This window comes from Lithobates pipiens, unplaced genomic scaffold (genome assembly GCF_037356315.1).
Source record: "Lithobates pipiens isolate NorthernLeopardFrog02 unplaced genomic scaffold, aLitPip1_a1.2 Scaffold_13, whole genome shotgun sequence".
Lineage (NCBI taxonomy): Eukaryota > Metazoa > Chordata > Amphibia > Anura > Ranidae > Lithobates > Lithobates pipiens.
In genome coordinates this window covers 146,184,424-146,196,846 of record NW_027507718.1, presented here as the reverse complement: position 1 = coordinate 146,196,846, position 12,423 = coordinate 146,184,424, and the positions used below count along the sequence as shown (strand labels likewise).

General features: G+C 43.4%; 1 protein-coding gene across 23 annotated transcripts in view; it reads left to right on the top strand.

Annotated features, from left to right (window-relative positions):
• The window catches only part of PTPRS (protein tyrosine phosphatase receptor type S), a 733,740-nt gene that overhangs the window by 449,610 nt on the left and 271,707 nt on the right, over positions 1–12,423 (top strand). For all 23 annotated transcript variants that reach the window (XM_077475694.1, XM_077475692.1, XM_077475693.1 and 20 more), the window contains one exon: positions 3,953–4,168. In XM_077475694.1, coding sequence (XP_077331820.1) covers positions 3,953–4,168 — 216 coding nt within the window. The remainder of the gene's footprint in view (positions 1–3,952; positions 4,169–12,423) is intronic.

Below are 12,423 nucleotides of genomic sequence, written 5' to 3'. Positions count from 1 at the left end.
TAAACAGGCCCTTAGAGTTTCTCCTGCACAAAAATCTTGAGAATTGGCTAAACTACCAAAGCATTATGCTTTGCCATAGATGCCATTAAAGATTCTATTCACCAGGCATCCTGCTTTACGCTTAAGCTTGTGCATATGTGTAGAATGCTGTGGTTAAAAAATTGGTCAGCTGAAGCACTGTGTAAAAACCTCTTAATTGGGTTCCCTTTTCATGGGGAGCGACTATTTGGAGAAGACTTGGACAAATATATCCAAACAATTGCTAGCGGGAAAAGTACTCTTTTGCCAGTCAAAAGAAAGTATAAGGGCAGCACAGTGGTGTAGTGGGTAGCACTCTCACCTAGCAGCAAAAAGGGTCGCTGGTTCAAATCCCAACCACGGCACTACCTGCCTGGAGTTTGCATGTTCTCCCTGTGCCTGCATGGGTTTCCTCCAGGTACTCTGGTTTCCTCCCACACTCGAAAGACATGCTGATAGGTTAATTGGCTTCCGTCCAAAAATTGGCCCTAGTGTATGAATTGGGTACCTTGGATTGTGGGCTCCTTGAGGGTAGGGACTGATGTGAGCTTGCAATGTATGTGTGGAGCGCTGCATGAAATTGACAGTGCTATATGGGTACTGTAAATAAATAGGCATAATTGTAGACACACACCCACACTCACTCAGGTTGAACTGGATGGACTGGCGTCTTTATTCAATGTTGTCCCGTGGGAGTCTATGCCGCTTCCTGTCCCTGTGCGCTGTCTGCTGGGACACACACGGGTCCGAGAGATAGCGCGGACAATACCTATTGCGCTGCGCGACTCGCGCATGCGCAGTAGGGAACCGGGAAGTGAAGCCGCAACGCTTCACTTCCTGATTCCCTCACCTAGAATGGTGGCGGCAGCAGCCGATAGCCGAGCGATCGATCGGCCTCGGCTGCCGACATCGCTGGACCCTGGGACAGGTGAGTGTCCATTTATTAAAAGTCAGCAGCTGCAGCTGTACCTAGACGATCTATTGCTAATTGATCAGTCGGTGGCTCATTTGGAGCAAAGCTTACGCACTACAACCAATTATCTGGAATGTTTGGGTTGGATTCTCAACCTAGAGAAATCTTCCTTAATACCGCTAAAAAGGCTGGAGTACTTGGGTCTGATCATAAACACAGCCCAGGAAAAGGTATTCATGCCTCAAGCAAAAATCAACTCCATAAGAGAGCTGCTACGGATGGTCAGGTCAAAAGGCAATCCCTCCATTCGCCTTTGCATGAGGTTGCTATGAAACATGGTGGCTTCATTCCCTGTGCACAGTTCCATTCAAGACTGTTGCAAAACAGTATCCTGTCGGCTTGGAACAAAACAATTCAAGCTTTAGACTTGCCAATGTGGCTGTCCCCAAGAGTGTCCCAAAGCCTCACTTGCTGGTTACCAATCCAGAATCTGCTGAAAGTAAAATCCTTCAGATCAGTCATCTGGAAAGTGGTAACAATGGATGCCAGCCTTTCAGGCTGGGTAGCAGTACTATAAAAGACAACTGTCCAGGGACAGTGGTCAAGAACCGAAAGAACCTTGCCCATCAATATCCTAGAGATTCTGGCAGTGCATCTGGCTCTAAAGGCCTGGACTTTCAGGTTACGGGATTGTCCTGTCAAGATTCAATCCGACAATGCCACAGCTGTGGCCTATATCAGTCACCAAGGGGGCACCAAAAGTCTCAGCGCAGAGAGAGGTGAATCATATTCTAACTTGGGCAGAAAGGAATGTTCCGTGCCTATCGGCAGTCTTCATTACGGGAGTAGAGAATTGGCAGGCGGGCTACTTGAGTTGCCAGCAGTTATTCCCAGGGGAATGGTCTCTTCACCTCGACATATTTCGGGCTGTTTGCCAAAGATGGGGGACTCCGGATATAGATCTTCTAGCGTCTGGGTTCAACATGAAGTTAATCAACTTTGTGGCCAGAACAAGGGATCCACTCACATGCGGAACGGACGCGTTGGTGACACCGGGGGATCAGTTCTCACTGATCTATGCATTCCCCCCTATTGAGCTGCTGCCTCAAATTCTTTGCAGGATCAAGCTGGAAAGAAATCTGGTAATTCTGGTGGCACCAGCATAGCCCAGAAGGTCATGGTATGCAGAAATCATAAAGCTGGCAGTGGGGAGGGCCCATGGTCCCTCCAACTATGGCCTGATCTGCTCTCACAGGGACTGGAGGGCTTATGTTGGCACTGTTGGAGATATATCATAGGCAGAATTCTTGCCTTTCTACAATTAGGGGTAGAAATTAAATTGGCCTTGAGTACTATTAAAGGCCAAGTCTCAGCTTTATTGGTCTTTTTTCAGAGACTGCTTGCTACACATTCTTTAGTCCAAGGTTTTATTCAAGGGGCGATGCGGCTTAATCCTCCTGTCAAACCTCCCTTGAACCCTTGGGACTTGAACTTAGTTTTGTCTGTCTTACAAAAACAGCCATTTGAACCAATACAACATATTCCCCTAGTCCTTCTGACAAGGAAGTTGGTATTTTTGGTTGCTATATCCTCAGCAAGGAGGGTTTCGGAATTGGCTGCTCTTTCCTGTAAAGAGCCATATTTGATTTTTCACGAGGACAGAGTGGTGTTACACCCTCTTCCAGACTTTTTGGCAAAGGTAGTTTCAGTTTTCACCTGAACCAAGATATTGTCCTGCTATTGTTTTTTCCAAAACCATGTTCCAGGGAAGAAAAGTCACTACATTGCCTTGATGTGGTGAGAGCAGTGAAAATCTGTTTAAAGGCAACTGCTCAGATTCGTAAGACTGATGTCTTATTTATTCTGCCAGAGGGTCCTAAGAAAGGACAGGCGGCGTCGAAATCCACAGTCGCTAAGTGCTCTGTGTCCCATGATGTACGATAAAGAAAATAGGATTTTTATAACAGCTTACCTGTAAAATCCTTTTCTTGGAGTACATCATGAGACTGTGATATTGTGACGGACAGAGCAGACACTTTTGACACTATTTTGGGACCATTTACAATTATGAAGAGATCAGAGCTAAAAATAGCCACTGATTACTGTATAAATGTCACTTGTAGGGAAGGGGTTAACACTAGGGGAAGATCAAGGGGCTAACTGTGGTCCCTAGGTGTGTTCTAACTGTAGGGGAATGGGACTGACTGGGGGAGGAGACCAATAAGTGTTTCTACTTAGTTGGAACATACAATCTGTCTCCTCTCCCGTGAGAGAACAAGGATGTGTGTATTTACACACACACATCCCCGTTCTTGTTCTGTCACGAGTGATTGTGGGTGCTTAGCAGACATCACTCCTGCTATGAAGTCTTAAAGGAGCGACGTATAACTGCGGCGGCTGGTTGGCTAACGATTAAGCAGCAGCTAGCCGCAGATGCCAGGACACACTTCCCAGGACACAGCGGGGGCCAGTGGAAACGAGCAGTGCGACTCGCACATGCGCAGTAGGGAATCGGGCAGTGAAGCTACAATGCTTTACTTTCTGATTCCCTGACAGAGGATGGCAGTGGGGGCAGCTGAGAGACGAGCGATTGCCGACATTGCTGGACCCTGGAACAGATAAGTGTCCATTTATTAAAAGTCAGCAGCTGCAGTATTTGTAGCTGCTGACTTTTAATATTTCTTTTTAAGGTGCAGCTCCTCTTTAAATGCACATGAACAAGGCCTTACATCCATACATTTCCATACATCATTTTCTGTATTTAGAGTATAACTTTGGCTAAAACCTTTTTTATAGTTGGGAAGGGTTATAAGCTCTTGTGGATTTTTTTTTTACCCTCACTGATATTTTATTTCCTCTCACTTCCTGTTGTGTCTCCCTTACAGATAGTAAATGGAAATACCCAAATGGAGCAGACACAAAAAATACTATAGATACGCTTTAATTTGTGCTGCATTGTTTTAAGGTTGATTTGAAAGGAGGAAAATTATAATAACCTGTAAACCTTTTTACATCTCACAGCTAGTTCAGACTATCACAAAGCAGCACCGTCGTAGCTTGCGTTACCTAAGACACCTGGAGTACCCTAAACCATATGTGGCAGCTCGGTTCCAGTCTCTGCCTGGACATTTCACACTTGGAGACCAAAAGAACTATGATGGCTTTGAAAACAAGGCATTGGAAGTTGGACAGAAATATGTTTTTTTTATCATGGCCATGCTTGAAAGTGCTGAAGTGGTAAGACTATTTTTTTTTCTTATTTTGTTGATTAAAAAAATCTGATATGCATATACACACACAGTGCTGTTACTGTATACAATATATCTTACATTTAAAGACATCTATCAATTGACTTGTGTACAACCAGCCTGTTGGGTTTTTTCCAAATAATCCGGCTATAGAACAGAACACAATAGCACAGCAGAAGTGATTTGTATCATTAATTGTATCATAAATTTTTGTTCAACTTGGTTGAACAAAAATAAAAAATGATTAATGTACGGCCCGCCTTAAAGTAAAGAACCTCTTACATAGTTCAAGATTGAACCGTTTCTGTTCTAACTTCTTAGATTAAACAATTTCTCCCAATGATAGACACTATAGGGGTCATTTACTATAACGCGAATATGAGATTATGCGATGCATTAAAATAGCGCCCAATTAAGCCAATTAAAAGTTTAAGTGGGCGAACGTGTGATTCCCAGAGCGTGCTATTAGCGGCAAAGATGCCTTTGTAAATTTGGAATACCCCAAAGCAACTTGTCCCCATCTTGATGGGGACAAGGGCCTCGTCCCGACAACCCTAGGCTGTGGTTGTCAGGGTCTACAAGCGGGGTACTTATCATAATATGGAAGCCCCCTTTAACAAGGCCCCTCCCCCATGTGAATGAGTACCGGGTAAATCATACCCCTACCCATTCATCAAAAATAGTAGTGTAATATGACAAAAGACAATAGCCGGTTTTTGGCAATTCCTTTTAAATTTTCTATTAAAAATGTCTTCTCCGCTTCTTCCTCCAGTCTTACTCTTTCCCGCTTCTTCCTCTGGTCTTCTCCATCTTCCTCCAATCTTCCTCTGGCTTATTCTTCTGCTGCTTAGTCCTCCAGTCTTCTTCTTCCCCTGCTTTGTCCTCCGGTCTTCTTCTTCCCCTGCTTAGTCATCCGGTCTTCTTCCCCTGCTTAGTCCTCCGGTCTTCTTCTTTTTCCCCTGCTTAGTCCTCCAGTCTTCTTCTGTTGCCACTCCCTCTGAAGATTTCAAAAACGAACTTACAATGATGCGATGGGGTGGATGATGTTATTCAGAGACCCTGCCCCTTGTGACTGGGCGTGATTGGTCCGTGATGTCACATAGGGGGGAGGGTCATGATTGGTTCGGGATGTCACATGGGGGGGTCTCCGGATGACACATTCCGGTGGCCACGCCCCATAGTTATATATGACATGCGCGCCATGGAAGCGGAAAGATCGGCGGGCCGCAGCACCAGAGGGGGGTCGTATTTGGATCTTCACCGGGTCGGTGGCAGAGGAAGAAGAACACTGGAAGAAGATGCCGATGGAAGACCAAAGGAAAAAGATCAGGAGAAGAAGCGGGGAAGGAGAAGACCGGAGGAAGAAGACATTTTTAATAACGAAATTGTGAAAAACTGGTTATTGTCGTTTGTCACACTACACTACTTTTGTTTTGGTGAATGGGTAGTGGTACGATGTACCCCACCCATACTCATTCACATAGGGGGGTTAAAGGGGGCTTCCAGATTCCGATAAGCCCCCCGCCCTCAGACCCCAACAACCAATGGCTAGGGTTGCCGGTACAAGGCTCTTGTCCCCATCAACATGGGGACAAGGTGCTTTGGAGGGGACCCCAAAGCGCCCTTCCTATGTTGAGGGTCCGTGGCCTGGTATGGATAAGGGCGAGCGATCGAACCCCCCCCCCCTCTTTTCCTGACCTCCAGACTGCTTGCTCAGATAAGGGTCTGGTGTGGATTTTTTTAAAGGTTTTTTTTATTTTTTGGGGGCTTCTCTTCCCCCTCCCCCCATTTACACTTTATACCAGTGGTCATCAACCCTGTCCTCAGGGCCCACTAACAGGCCAGGTTTGCACGATAACTAAAATACATCACAGGTGATATCATTTGTTGCTCGGTGATTGCAGTATTCTATTCTGCATCTCCCCAAGGTAATAAATAAAACCTGGCCTGTTAGTGGGCCCTGAGGACAAGCTTGATGACCACTGCTTTATACTCAAGGACTTGCACAACCAAATACTTTTGTATGCAACTAGATTTAATACAGATTTGGAGGGGTATGAATTGTTTGCACTTATATGTATTTTGAGTCTGCAAAAGTCAATCTTATTTCAACATTATATATAAATATATCAGTAAAAAAGAAATCTCACTGATCCAAGCACTCTAATGGACAAAATAGTTAAGTGCACAGCAACAGATATTATAAACATCAACAATGAATAAAATGTGCCAAAGATAAAACCGAAGCAGTCATTTCAGCACTAACAGCGCTAATAGTGAAGTAATAATGAAGATACAATATTCAGTGCAATAAAGAACTAAAATAAATAGAAGTCCTTTGAAGGATCTATCAGCATCAAATAAAAATTAAAAAGTCCACATAAAATTGATGTAGTAGAAAGTGTGCTCCGTAACCCTTAGCCACCAGAACTAGATTTCTCATCTGAAATCGTTGGTAATGAACTCACCAGACACACGTGTTAGGTAGGCCTTATGTCTCCACACACTGTAAGATAAACTCCAATCCTTCCGGCATGATGCAAATGTGACAGACACTGAAGCCTGTAACCACCTGAGATTTGGACCTGGCTCCTATCACCGGATTAGATCACTGTTTCATGGAGCAATTCATAAATGCAAGAGAAAAAGGGGGGAGCTGGCATAGCGTAATACTGTTTATTGGTTTAAAAGACCCGCACACAATAACTGCTTACACAAAATTTAGGATAAAGCTGTATATAACATAGACTTCTGCAGTGCAGCGTGAGTCACTCACACCACCTCCAAGATGCCATTGGCTGCAATGGAACTCGGGATGACCAACACTGAGACGAGGGAGCTGTATAGTCATGCTCTAATGTGTTACTTCATCACGTCTTCTTTGGAGGGTGCACGTGCACCTGTCAGTCTCAGTGTTGGTCATCCCGGCTTTCCATCACAGCCAATGCCATCTCAGAGGCTGCGTGAGTGACTGACTTTGGCTTTGTAAGAGGCTACAATTAGTGGTGGTGGGGAAATGTTAAAGCTGATTATAGTCCTTGCCCATGGAAAACATATGAAACAATTTGCAATGGTGGTGGCACCCTCCTACACATAAATACTACATTTAGACATAATTTAGAGAAGTCCCTGCGTAACATAGGAAGAACAGAACTTCTCTACACAAAGTGGCATGTTTGGGATGCAAACCCCTAAACTCAATGCTGGTAGGCATAAGTGCTAACCTCTAAGCCACTGTGCTGCCACATGTGGAACCCTCCTACACATAAATACTGCATTACTTTATAGGTGATGGAATTACATTAGTCAGAGTTATTGTTCTTGTTTTATTCTGTGATATTTGGTGGTTCTTGGCGCGTGAGTATAGAATAGTGATGTTACCCTCTGAATTTTGGGAATGCCATTTTGATTTCTGATGTTGGTACACATCACATTTTTTGGGCTCAAATTATGATTATTTGGAAATAATAAAAAACACACAAAATTATGACCTTAAATTTGCATCAGCGATGGTATTGTTTGTGATCTGAGATGGAGAGGAACAAGTGAAAGTGACAGAGAAATATGTATTTTACCAAAACATGAAAAATTGCACATTCTAGCAAAACAAAGTAGATGAATTAGAAGCAACATTATTGAAAAAACTGTTTCTTTAAGAGATAGATACATTTCATCTCAACATGAAAATAATCTACATGGGGAAGTTACAATTGTACCATTAGAATCAATGGTCAAAACTTGCATCGGGCTACATAACTCTAATTTTCACTCCCAAAAACGCTTTTTAATCCAGCGCTCATTTTAGTATTTACTATAACTTTTGGTAAAAAAGCCATGGGAGTTAAACTGAGAGTAGTTTGCAGATGCAGAGCATGCTCTGTTGTGTTGGTACCTAGTTGTAAAGAGACGGGGGATTTATCTCTTCTCAGACTTTTAATGATATTTCAATGTATTTTTCACATAGTTTAAAAGCAGATTAAACAATATACCACATATTTCAGTACCATTTAGGCAATTATAACATGCTCTAAACATTATTACCATGTGCTATAGTTGTGGTCTTAACAAGAGTCATGGTTTGGGTGCTATTTGTTTTCAGGGAGCTATAGAAAACTTGTTTTTGAGAGTATTTTTTGCAACAGCGCTATAGTGAATACCGTTTTTTTTAATGCTATTTACCGCGATTAGCGCAGATTTTCAGTAATTGGCTTGCGGCGCTATAGTAGTATTTAAGATTTGTATATTGCAATCTTATCCCCTTTTAAGTGTTTGTATTTGTTCCTCACAACTGAGGCAGCTTTGGTGCCCTTCTCTGGACTCCAGTTCAAGGATATTTTTCTTCAAGATTGGAGACCAAAACTGAACAGCATACTCAAAATGAGGCTGAACCAGTGTTTTGTAAAGTGGTGGACTTATAGATTTATTTCTTGAGTAAATATCCTTCTTAATGCATGAAAAAACCCTTCCTAGCTGTAGCTTGGCATTGCATGCTTTTGCTCAGTCTATGAACTACTAGGATCCCCAGATCCTTTTCCATCCCCAATTACCCTAGAGGTTCTCCCCCTAGCAAGTAACTTGAATGCTTATTTTTAGCCCCCAAGTGAATTACTTTATATTTTTAAATATTAAATCTCATCTACCGTATAGCTGCCCACCCCTCTAAATTACATATTTTTTGTAAAAATGCTATGTCCTGTCGCAAAGTTATTGCCCAGCTTAGCTTTGTATCATCAGCAAACACTGAGATTGAATTATTTATTCAACCTCTGTATTGTTTATGAGCAAGTTAAGCTGGCAATACATGGATCTAAATTCTACCATTCATAAAATATGCCATTAATCACCACTCTCTGGACACGCTCCTGTAACCAGTTTTCTAACCAGGTACATACAATTTCCTTAATGCCAGAAGACCCTAATTTGTAAATTAAGCGTATGTGGGGTACTGTATCAATTGCCTTAGCGGAATCTAGATATACTATGTCCACAGACCTTTCTCTGTTCAAATCCATGTTGGTTACTACTAATGATATTATTTTCATATCTACGTTTTTTGATATGGTCCCTTAGTAGGAACTAGGGGGGGATGGGACTGACTGGGGGAGGAGACCGATCAGTGTTTCTATTTAGTAGGAACAGACAATCTGTCTCCTCTCCCCTGAGAGAACCGGGATTTGTGTTTTTGCACACACACATGTCTCACACCTGAGGAGGCAAATGCCATCCTTACCATGTCAGATGATGAGAGAAGCAGGGAGCTCCCATCATCTGATTCTGGTTCGGAATAGGAGCCAGTAGAGGGTAGGGGATCGGAGTCAGAGGAGAAAACCATCCCTCCTAAAAGAATAAGGAGATCAGGACCAAGATCAGAAGACCTGCCTACCACCAGCAGCACCAGACCCCAGGAAGAGGAGCTCAGTACCAGTACTGGAATTACACACCCAACCCGAAGAATCCAGTCCTACTTTCCTGATGCCCTGGCAAACCCCTTATGGTTGCCTTTCACCGCACAGCCAGGTGTACTGCCCAACACTACACATTTTTTGAAATTGGATTGTTTTAATTTTTACAACAAGATTTGTTGCAGAATATAGTGGACCAAACCAATCTGTATGCAGTGCAATTTATTGCTGCCAATCCCAATTCATCCTACATCCGCATGTTACAGTGGCGATGTCTCACACTGGACAAATTTAAATAGTTTTTGGGCCTTACGTTCAATATGAGGCTTGCAAAGAAGAATGAACTCCATGCCTACTGGTCCACCAACCCCATCCACCACATGCCAATATATTCTGCTGACATGTCCAGGACACGCTGCGACATGTTTCCTACATTTTAATGATAATTCGCAGTGCCCTCCCCAACCACGACAAATTATACAAAATACGCCCCCTAGGTTCATTTTCCAATCAATTTGCTGACGTGTTTATCCCAGACCAAAAACATTTGTGTGGATGAATCCCTTCTACATTTTACTGGCCGACTGCACTTCAAGCAGTAAGAGAGCCAGATGCAGGTTAAAATTTAATAAACTGTGTGATCGAGCCACTGGATTTATATACACCTTTAGAATTTCCGAAGACAAAGACTCCCAGCTCCAGCATCGTGAGTGCCCCACATATATTGGCCAAAATTGTCTGGGAGCTGGCATACCACCTGTTGGAAAAAGGACATCATTTATATGTGACAATTATTATACCAGCTTGCCCCCTTTTCTCCTCCTTTACCGTAAACAAACCCTGGCCTGCGGTACCTTAAAAAAAAAAAAAAAAAAAAAGGAAAGGCTTCCCACAAAATCTATTGTTAAAAAAAATTACAAAATGGGGAATCTGCATTCATGAGAAATGAGGAAGTGTTGGTCATGAAGTGGAGGCACAAGAAAGATGTCCACATCCTCTCTACCATTCACAATGACACCTTGGTGGAGATCCAGAGAAGAGGCAGCCCCGTTGTAAAGCGTGAGTGTTTCCACGACTACAATATGTACATGGAGGGGGTTGATTTAAATGATCAGATGCTACAACCATATTTCTCAACCCAAAAGTCATGTTAATGGTATAAGAAAGTTGCATTTCATCTGTTTCATATGGACCTGTTTAATTATTTTGTCTGCTACCAAAAATCACCTGAAAACCAACAAATCACCTACCTCAAATATATTGAAGACCTCTTCACTGCCCTGATTTACCAACAAGGACCTGCCCTAGGAAGTATTCGCTCTGATAGTGTGAGTCGACTTCATGAGCAACATTTTCCCTATAACATTCCCCCCCACAGAATCCGGAAGAAGACACCAAAAGAGATGTCGTGTATGCAGCAGAGGAGGAGGTTAAAGACATACCAGCTATTATTGTCCCCAATGTCTCTCCCAACCTGGCCTGTGCATCAGAGATTGCTTCAGAAGTTACCACACATCCATTAGATATCCCCTTATTTTTAACAGATTGCCATTTCCCCATTTCCAATACCTGTGTGGATCATTTGCCTGCTACCATGTTTCTACCTTCCATTTTAACTGACCCTGGCCTGTTTACCGACTATGTCTTTGCCTGTCATTTTAAACCACGTTTCTGACTTCCACGTGCACCAATCTCAGCCTGTTTACTGACGATGCCTCTGCCTGTCGTTTTAAACCACGTTTCTGACTTCCAGGGACCATGTTTTTACCTGCCACTTGAACTTATCTTTGCCCTTCTACTTTAGTACACAGGGGTCTCACATATGTGAGGGCTTCAGAATAGCGTTCTGAGTAGAGAAAAACTGTTTGGTTTCCTGTGTTCCCAGAACAGGGCCTTGTTGCCCGGAGGCTTCAAAGAAATTTAAGTGGGAGAAGTCTCTACCTCTGTCCCCCAGGCCCTAAGCTTGATGGTCCTTCCTGCTGCCTGGACAAATACTTTGGCTGTGCTGACCATATCGCTGCCTGTAATGACCCAGGACATAATGGACCATGTTTCTTCCCCCTGCCTGGCCAAATACTTTGACTGTGCTGACCATATCGCTGCTTGCTTCCTGTACTGACTATGGACAGTATTTCTGCCTGAACATCTCTGCCTGCTACCTGGACCACTGCTTTGGCTGTGCTGTAATTATCTCTGTATGTATTAAAGTGGTTGTAAACCCTTACAACCAACTTTGACCTACAGGTAAGCCTAGATTAAGGCTTACCTGTAGGTCCAACAAATATCTCCTAAACCTACACGGTTTAGGAGATGTTTGCCGAAAGACAGGCACCACTGTCTACGGCGCAATGAGCGTGCCGTGTTTCAACGGCGATATGCCACGAGTGGCGGCTCCTGTGCGAATGACAGCGGTGGAGCAGCGAGACCCACCGAGAAGATGGATGCTCTGGACTGCAGGGGACAGCGGTGACTTTGCTGGCTCCTGTGTCAGGTAAGTGACACATAATGGACTACTATGCGATGCATAGTAGTCCATTATGCTTTACCTTTGCAGGGAATCAAAGAGGAAGTAAACCCATCAGGGTTTACTTCCTCTTTAACTATGGACAGTATTCCTGCCTGCTGCCTGGACAAATGTTTTTGGGTTCACTGACCACATCCCTGCCTGCTGCCTGAACCAGTGCTCTCCTCTGTGGATCACTGCGTTACTAAAAACACAGGTAATCTTTTATTTGGTATGTACATGCTTTGTGTTAGAAATATGAAGGGCCTTCAAAAATTTGATCAGTAGTCGGAAAATTATATGTGTAATTTATGCTCCTAGAACTCCTGAAGGTGCTAC